This window comes from Chrysochloris asiatica, unplaced genomic scaffold (assembly GCF_000296735.1).
Source record: "Chrysochloris asiatica unplaced genomic scaffold, ChrAsi1.0 scaffold00039, whole genome shotgun sequence".
Lineage (NCBI taxonomy): Eukaryota > Metazoa > Chordata > Mammalia > Afrosoricida > Chrysochloridae > Chrysochloris > Chrysochloris asiatica.
The window spans coordinates 20,433,656-20,442,823 of NW_006408557.1; the positions used below are offsets into that span (position 1 = coordinate 20,433,656).

At 42.5% G+C, this 9,168-nt stretch overlaps 1 protein-coding gene across 1 annotated transcript; it reads left to right on the top strand.

Moving 5' to 3' along the window:
• Positions 1–1,604: 1,604 nt before the first annotated feature.
• DEFB125 (defensin, beta 125) lies at positions 1,605–6,014 on the top strand. The gene is made up of 2 exons (XM_006860776.1): positions 1,605–1,662; positions 5,713–6,014. Exons 1-2 carry the CDS (start codon positions 1,605–1,607, stop codon positions 6,012–6,014), a joined length of 360 nt encoding a protein of 119 aa, XP_006860838.1.
• The last annotated feature ends 3,154 nt before the right edge of the window (positions 6,015–9,168 follow it).

A 9,168-nucleotide genomic window follows, 5' to 3' on the forward strand; every position in this document is an offset into this window, starting at 1 on the left:
TTCAAGTACTATCATTCAAATCCATTTGTGTGTGGTAAGAGTGTACACTAAGATTTTTTTCCCTCAGTAATATTTAACAAACACTACTTAGACCTTCTTTCTCTCTCATCTTGTCAGACAGGGTGGAGAATGTACATAAATGGGGATATCCAGCACTGTCTTGCCTGAGCTAGTCCACGGAAGGTACTGTGGCCCTTGTTATTGATGACTTCTCTCATTAGAATGGTTGATACCTAATGCTAGCTCAATTAGGTCATGCTTGGCTAGTCTTGGGTACCTACATGCTACCATGCATTTTCTTGACACCTTGATTCTATTATAACAGTTATATTGTGCCACCTGTTTTATGACCTCTGACTTTAACATCATTCAACTGCAAAGTCACTTCTCTCATCTCCATGGAAATGTCTTAATAAAGTTCCTAGGTTTTCCTTTTCTACCTTCTACTTCTTCAGTTCACACAAATGGGAAACTTTAAGATTTCTTGCACTTTAGAGAAAATTCAGCAACACTATACATTTGTGAGGAGATATTCGGTACATTCTCCTGCTAAGATTCACCATTCTGCTAATTTTCAGTCTTTAGTATGCAGTGTGACTTACACACATCTGAGGACTACAGCTCAGCAGACATATCCAGGGGATGAAGTTCTGAGCACCACTGCTGGGCAGTTCACAAATTGCTCTTGTTTCTGTTACTTTGGTGAAGGAGGGGGGAAGGGGCGTTGTCATAATTTTACACAGTGTCTCACTCTCTTTGTTTGCTTTTAAAATGTCTCTCCCTATATTTTGCTTTGGGAGAGTCGATGGGAAAGTGGACTGAGGTAAGGGAGAGCACCAATAAGACCTTCTGTCCTATTTTTTACTTTCCATTCTAAATCTCTTCTGTCTCATAATCAATGGCGTAATGGGAGCTTAGCTAAAGTGACTTCTTTGTTTCACAGGAATTAGTATTAGGGTGATCACTCAGAAGGAAAGAAGAATACGGATGTCATAAGCTATTGGCCTGCCACATTCTGCTTTCATTGGATGTGTACGAGGTGCTACGTAAGCACAGAGAAGCAATTGATCTTTCTAGGCTTATCAGAAGGGACTGGTCCCTGGAGATGTTTCATAAAGTAAAGTGTCAGTGAAAAAGAAGAAGCCCCTCAATGAGATAGATTATCACAGTGTCTACAACAATGGATTCAAACATAGGAATAATTGTGAAAATGGCATAGGTCTGGCCAGTGTTTTGTTCTTTTGTACACAGGTTCGCTATGAGTTGGAATCAACTGGCTAGCACCTAACAACAACAGGATTAAGGAAGAGAAGACTTCCTTTTTAAGAGTTGCTTGTGTCCAACAATCCATCCTTTTCCTTCTACAGGTTTAGAATTCATCTTTTAAGGCCTCAGTTCCCTCCAGTAGTTTCTGCAAGAGGTCATTGTTGTGTTGTGCACAGTCAGTGCTACAAGTTAATGATCTGGTGTTCTAGGTGGCATAGCATTCTCCCTCTCTTTGGTTCATCAGCCAGGACAGGCCAATAAAGGTGATCACTTGGAGTCCTGCTGTACAAAATATTCTGGACTTGTCAGGACACAGAGTCTCTGCCCTCCCAGGAGTCATGAATCCCCTGATGCTAGCCTTCACTATCTGTGGGTCTCTAGCTCTGATGGCCAAAGGTAATGGGATTCTGTAAATTAAGGATGATGGAATTGGAATCAATTAGTTTGCCCTTGGGCTCTCTAGATAGATGGAGGGGAAAGAGTACCCACAGGAACAACTTTGAACCAATAACCAGAGCCAGGTAACCCCATGTGTGTCAGAGTAAATGTGTACTCCATAGGATTTTCAATGGCTGGCATTTTTCAGATGTAGATTGCTAGACCTTTCTTCCAAAGCACCTGTGGGTGGATTCAAAACTCCAAACTTTTGGTTAGTAACCAAGAATGTTAACCGTGCACCGCCTAGGGACTCCTTGAGCCAATAAAGAGAGGCAAAAATAGTCACATTTGGGTAATTTCATACCCCAACTTTCTGAGACTCTGTTAGGGAAGGAGAGGGAATAGCCAGCCCATGGGGCAAGCAAGGCTCTTGAAATCATTTGGTCTGGCAACCACAGCTCTAGCCATCCAAATGGTTCATTTTTAAGCTGATAATTTTATATGACCCATGAATTATGTTATAAATATTCAAATGGCCATTGGCAGAAAAAAGATCCACCACCCCTATGGTAGGGGGACCTAGTAAGCTGTGACATCCTCTGAAGCAAAAGTGTATTCAATGCCTTGAGTAGCCCTTTCTCTTTATAGATAGACAGCTAGATGTTGTTGTTGTTATGAGCCATGGAGTCGGTTCCGACTCATAGTGACCCTGTACAGGGTTTCTGAGGCTGTAAACCTTTACAGGAGCAGAAAGCCTCATCTGTCTCCAGCGGAACAGCTGGTAGTTTCGAACTGCTGACCTTGCGGTTTGCAGCCGGATTCATAACCACTATGCTACCAGAGGTCCTTAGATAGATAGATAGATAGATAGATAGATAGATAGATAGATTGATTGATTGATTGATAGAGATAAAGAGAGCACTAATCCAGATGTTAGCCAGCAATTCCGCCCAGCTCTGCCTCATTTCATTTCTATTTTAACTAACACCACCTGTGTGGCGTTGTGGTTTAATGCGCCAGACTGTAAAGCCTTTTGAACTGCAAGGTCGGCAGTTCAAGTTCACCAGCTGCTTCTCGGAAACCCTATCAGGGTTGCTATGGGTCAGAACTGATTCAGACGCACTTAACAACAACAACAACAACACCTGTTTTATCGTTGTGTCCTATTAGTTCAGTTCTTGCTATCAGCTGGATTTCTTCTTGATCCTAAAGTCCCTTCAGTGAGAAAGTCTTATTCTCATGTGCTAGGTATAGTGAACCAGTCCACTGACACTGTAAATTCAATAGTGCTCTCATGTGGAAGAGAGAACATAACAAGTTTGGGGCTCAGGTGAGAAGTGAAGTGAAGGCAGAGAAGAAAGACCAGTGATCATTGAGAAGTTTCCAATTTTAGATAAACATGAATAAGACCATTACCTCTTTTAAATGCCACTTCTGAAAATTTTTTTTATTGAAAAATAATAATTGCAACTGATTAAGAAAATTAAGCACTTGATAAGTTTATAATGGTTTAAGGAAAAGTAAAGTACTCTCCTACCTAAATATGGAGTCCTGGTGTGGTGTGTGGGTTAATGCACTGGACTGCAAAGTCAGTTTGAATTGCAAGGTCGGTGGTTCAAGCTCACTAGCCACGTCTCAGAAATCCTATGTAGGTTCACTATTAGCCAGAACCGACTTGGCACTTAACAGTAACAACTAATGCTGGACAACCAATCTTTTATTATTTAATCTGTCTGTAGTTTATTTTTGTGTGTTTGAAGGTGAGATTGGCATTTGATATGTTTGTAAAGCAACTTGGAAGCCCTCTCTGACCTCATATTGTCCCCCCACAACTTCTCAATTTCTGTGTTCTTTTTACAGCTAACACTTCTTAAGAGTCTTTTCTTTAGGTGCTACTTCCTCTTTTATCATCCACACTTCAACAAACTTAATTTAGGTCCTTCTCTTTCTACCTTTCTGAAACTGCTCTTCTAAAAGTTGCCAGTAACATTCCTATTGTTAAATACAAAGGACACTTTTCTGCCCTTTTCTTACTCAGCCTGTCAGCATTATTTGACTAAAAATGGCCACAACTCCCTTTAAGAAACATTCTCTCTTAGTTAATCCAGTCATGTCTGAGACAACTTTCCTTTATCTTTTTTGTCACTCAACCTTTCTCATACATACCAAACTGACCTGCAACCTGCAGTATCCAGAATGCTTTCTGGCTTCCCTGTCTCACTTCCCCACTTGTGTTTTGTGGGGATTGCCTTTGAGCTAAACTAATGCCTCTCCGCTAAATTCTTGTTCAAGGTCTGCTTTTTCCTCCTAAACTTTGAGATGATAAAACAGGAAGTCCCTCAATGAGATGGATTGGCTCAGTGCTATGGATCCACTCAAGAATAGCAATGATTATGAAGATAAGGTGGACTAGGCAATATTTTGTTTTGTTGACATAGGGTCACTATGAGTTGGAACCAATTCAACAGTACGTAATAGGAGCAACAAACTGCGAGAAAATAAATCTTGCTATGACAACCACAAAGCAAATACTTGAGCCTACCTTTTTTTTCTCCTCAAATCTTGCTCTTTCTTTAGTTTTACCATGCTGCAAGAGAAGAATGGAATCCTGGTATAGTGTTGTAGGCTATGCACTGGACTTCTAACTGCAAGGTCAGTGGTTCAAACCTACCAGCTGCTCCTCAGAAACGCTATACAGGATCAAGTCAGGTTGGAATAGACTCAACAGCAACAAAGGGAAGTATCACTAATTAAAAAACTGGACAGTTCCAACTCAGGGTGACCCAATGAATTACAGGGTACTAGTTCCATTGGGTTGTCTTGACTGTAAGTTTTAACAGAAGCAGATTTCCAGATCTTTCTTCCATGGTACTACTGGGTAAGTTCAAATCACCAACCATTAGGTTAGTTGTTGTGAAGTGCCATCGAGTCAGTTCCAACCCATAGCGACCCTGTATAGGGTTTCCGAGGAGCGCCTGGTGAGCCTGAACTGCCTACCTTGCAGTTCAAATGCTTTGCAGTCTGGCGCATTAACCCACAGCGCCACACTATGACTCCATTAGGTTAGTAGCCAGGCACAAACTGTATCATCCAAGGACCTTACTAACTACCTTTACTTGAATTCGGAAATCTTGGTCTACTTTCATTTCTCAATCTTTCTGCTGACCTTATATCCAAACAATTGATGGCTCTTTTCAAATTTATCATTTTCTTTCCATAGTAACTCTCACAGCCCTAGTCCCGACCACCATCATGTTTTTCCTGACAAACGCCTCTAACATTTCATCCTGAATTCACTCTTCCCTGTCCCTAGTCTAATTTCCACATGGAATTCTGATTCAACTTCTAAAACATAAGACAAGAAACTCACATTGGGCTTCTGGGAGGTAGGAGTGGGGGGATGTTGTTTTAAAGGGACTGGGAGACCTGGTCCTGCTAGTTCATGCTCATCATATGTCATGCTTTTTGCACATGACACTACAGACTCATCAGCCTTCCTCAAGTCCCTTACACAGATTAACAGTTTCTCAAGCGTGGGACTGAGCATTTCCTCCTGCTCCCTTTCCTGAAACAGTCTTCACTTCCTCTGTACTTTGCTGTCTTCTTTTCATCCTTCTTGCCTTGGCTTAAGTATCAGCTGTAAGTATGTTTGCCTTGTCCCTCTCTTTTCCTCTCTGTCTTTTCTCTTTCTCCCTTTTCCTTTCTCCACCACCTCTCCCCTCTGTCCATCTCTCTTCCCAATTTTTTAATGGAATTTGTAACAATTTTTATTAAAGATCTGTTTTTCTTGTTTTCTGTATTATTTGTTATTTCATTAGACAAGATGGTGGGTGTTGTTGTTAAGTGCCATCCAGTTGGTTCTGACTCACATTAACCCTGCATAGGGTTTCCAAGGAGCGTCTGGCCGGCGGATTTGAAAGGTCGACCTTGTGGTTCAAACTGACCTTGTGATCCAGTGCTTACTCTACAATACCACATCAGGGAGTAGCTGCCAAAGTTTTGAATGAATAAAATGTTTGTTATATTGTTGCTACAGTTACAACTAGTCTGCTTGTTTATTCCCTACAGCTGGCTGGGAAACTCAAAGATGCTGGAAAGATGACGTAGGACACTGCAGGAAGCGATGTTTCAAAAATGAAAGATACAAGCTTCTTTGTAAGAATAAGGTGACATGCTGTATTCCCATATCAGCACATATTTTTACCACAAAGCCACCAAATCGTGGGATAGATATAGAAGAAAGAACAACTACAACGAAAGTGTATTCTATTCCCACCATAGATGACTTTATTACTTTTAAACTTTTTCACACGGTCAAGAAAATTTCTTCCAAAACACATTCTTCTGAGTGTACTGTGAATATTGGTTAACCACATGTTTTCTCTTGAGAAAGAGATACCATTGGGAATAATATCTTTGGAGTTAATTCCACCAATGCAATTTCACTGGAAGTCATTCCATCAGGAATTAAAAGATCACAAAAGTAGCCGTAAGTGCTAATTTCAAGATGAGAAAGAATCATGACAGTTACAATGAGAAATGTTTAGAGAGAAATATATAGAAGATACAGGAATTCTCTTTGAGGCTTAGCTTCTTTACCTATCTTCCTTCAATTCATTAAAATATACGAGCTTATATTTGGTTTCAAGTAAACATTTGTGTGTCTATTTTTCCATGAAATATTGAAGGTCATTGTTTAGAGTTGCCAATTGTGATTGAGACAAGGATTTTTATTTTAGTCACTTGGTGGCATCAGTTTTTTTTTTTGTTTTTTTTTAACACAATACTATCACATATATAAGAAAATATAAAGAAAGGCACATATAAAGAAAGTTCCAGGTAAGTCTTCTCTCCTGCCCTGCTTTTTATAAGCTCTGAGCTTAAACTTTCTGCAATATGAGGTCAATTTTGTTTAAGGCTCCGCTAGAGATGAACATAGTGGTCTCACTCATGCAGCACAAGAACTGATCTTACTAGTGTGAGAAATAACTCTTGTGGGCATGGTCCATCTTCAGGAATTCATGCGATTGCTAGGCCTGAAAAACAGATTGCTGATTTACATACAAGGAGGGCTATGTATCCTGGTTGTTCTAGGACTAGGAAATACAGCCATTAAGATAATGGGCAAGCCATTTTGGCTTCTCTGGGAGGAGGGAAAATGGGACATGCCATAGAAATGTATATGGGGAACTGGAACTGAAGGAGGGGCTTTTTGGAGACATGTATAAAAATTATTTGTGGCAGGCCACGTGGCGTGTCTGCCCATGTTTTGGGGCTGGGCACCCGGTTTTTCAAAATCGAATAAAGAAAACCTCACTCTCACTAAAATTACTGCAGATTGGATTACTTGAGCGTTTGCCAGTATAGACAACATTTCTCACAAATTTGGGGGCTTGTACGGGATTTTCTGCCTGCTTGGAGCGGCAGCCCTGGTGGAAAAGGAGACACGTCCCACCTTGGTTTTGGCGGCCTACTCCACATGTTTGATTGCCTCCCAGTGAGAGCCAGAAAAAGACCTGAGACTGTTCAAAGGTGACAGAATTAGTGAGAAAGATGTGGAGGACTGAGAAGAGAGTAATTGCGTCGACCAGGCAATCTGTGCACAGGCCAGGGCAGGAAAATTGGACTGTAAGTATTGCCCTGGTGGTCAGGCAATTTTGGGGGTCATTGTGTGTCTGAGATGCATCTTGGATGCGAAGCGAGTTCAGAGCCCCAATCCAGTGAAAGTGAAATCTTGGGGTTGTATGCAAGAAATCTCCATGAGTAAGCAAACATGGGGAGATTTTGGAAGGTTGAATATGCAAGGGAACTCAGACACCTAGACCAAAAGAAAATGGGGAAAGGAATTCTAGGCCTAGGGAAGAAGTGGGCAGGAGAGACTCCCACAGAAATTCTTCCTGTTAGTCCTTTGGGGAGAATGTTGAGGGCTTGAGGGGACAATCCCCAACTCGGAAAAAAGATAAAAATATTGTTGTTTTATTTGGCCAAAAGAACCGACCCATTTACCATCTGTGTTCTGGCCTCAATTTGGTTCCAATGAGGACTGGGTTGGCCAGGCCCTAGTCCTTCCTGTAAACAATAGAACTCGGCCTTCTCAGAAGGAGAGAGCCTATTCTCTTAGTTGGTCAGTAGGGAGAGTGGAATCAGTTCAGAAGATGTTCCCCCCTTAAAAGACAAAAAGATTGAGGGATGGAGTGAAGAACCCATTGATGAACTGTTAAGAGTAGCTCAGAATCTTCACGGTGCTTCTTAGACCAGGCAGCTCAGGTAGGGTTCCGGGGAAAATGGGTGGAATTGGACATAGGAAACCTCTGTCTAGCAGACAGACAGCCTTTGAACAAACATAAGATCTTATATTTCAACATTCTGAACTTGTTTTTTAAAAGATCAAATTGCTGAGGAATTACAGGCATTTTTTAGCTTTTGCCTGCCTGCACGTGGCTCCTGCATCTGCGCCCGTGCTGGCGAGTGCCTCTGCCCCTGCAGACCTTGGAATGCAGGGCTAGAGTAACCCCACTTAGAAGGCTGCATTTCCAGAGAAAAGGAAGCATAAACTAACAAAGCCGAACAAATAGAGAGGGATATCAGTGCGGATATCAGGAAATTCGGGGTACCCACATTACAGAGAGACTGAGAGAGGCATCTTTTACATCATCAAATACAGACACTACCTCCCTGCAGCCATTACCCCCAGCCCTATACTGCCCCGGCCTAGAACAGCCCTCTGCCAAGCCGCTGGGGCTCAGGAACGCCCAAGGCACAGGCGTGCCCACTGAGGCCAAGGCCCTCCCAAGACCCAGACACTCCCACTGGGGCCAAGGCCTGCCCTGAGTCCCAACCTGCCCACAGACTGGTCACAAAGGCCCCTGGGGCCCAACCAAGGCACAGTCGCTGCCGAGGTTCAGGGCCCCTGAGGCCCAATCCACCTGCTGAGGCCCAAGCCGCCCAATGCCCAGGTGCTGATAACCAGACCCCCTGAGGCCCAAACCACCCACCCGAGGACCAACCCTCCTGCAGCCTGGTCGCTGATGCCCAGGCCCCCAGAGGCCCAAGCCGCCTGCCCTAGGCTCAACCCACCAGCCCAAGGCCCAAATGGCCCACCACCGAGGCCCAGGCCCAACTGAGGCCCAAAAAAGTTACTCTGAGTTAAGCAATAAGGAGAGTGACAAGGGAAGACCACATCCTGAGCACATCTTCCTGGAGGTAATCAGAAAACATAAAAAAATTACCAAAACACATACTTAATTAATTATTAGGGCCACAGATAAACATTAAACATGTCCAAGAAGCAAAAGCAGATGACCATATCAGCACATGTCCAGAAAAAGATAAAATATCTGAGACAAATGAACCAGAAGTAGACCTTATCTCCATGCTGGAAGGAGGACAGGCCTTGGTGATACCTGAGAAAGAATTCAGAAAAATGATTATAAAATGTCTCAAAACACTTTACAATGGAGTTGAGAAAAATAAGGAAGTAGTCAGAAAAGCGCTACAGGAACAATCAAACAAGATAGATACAGC

Bases quoted from the DNA above. Each gene is read 5' to 3' on its own strand.
- DEFB125 (XM_006860776.1), top strand. From the start codon at position 1,605: ATGAATCCCCTGATGCTAGCCTTCACTATCTGTGGGTCTCTAGCTCTG. The intron at 1,663-5,712 runs GTAATGGGATTC...TATTCCCTACAG, and splicing joins TCTAGCTCTGATGGCCAAAG to CTGGCTGGGAAACTCAAAGA.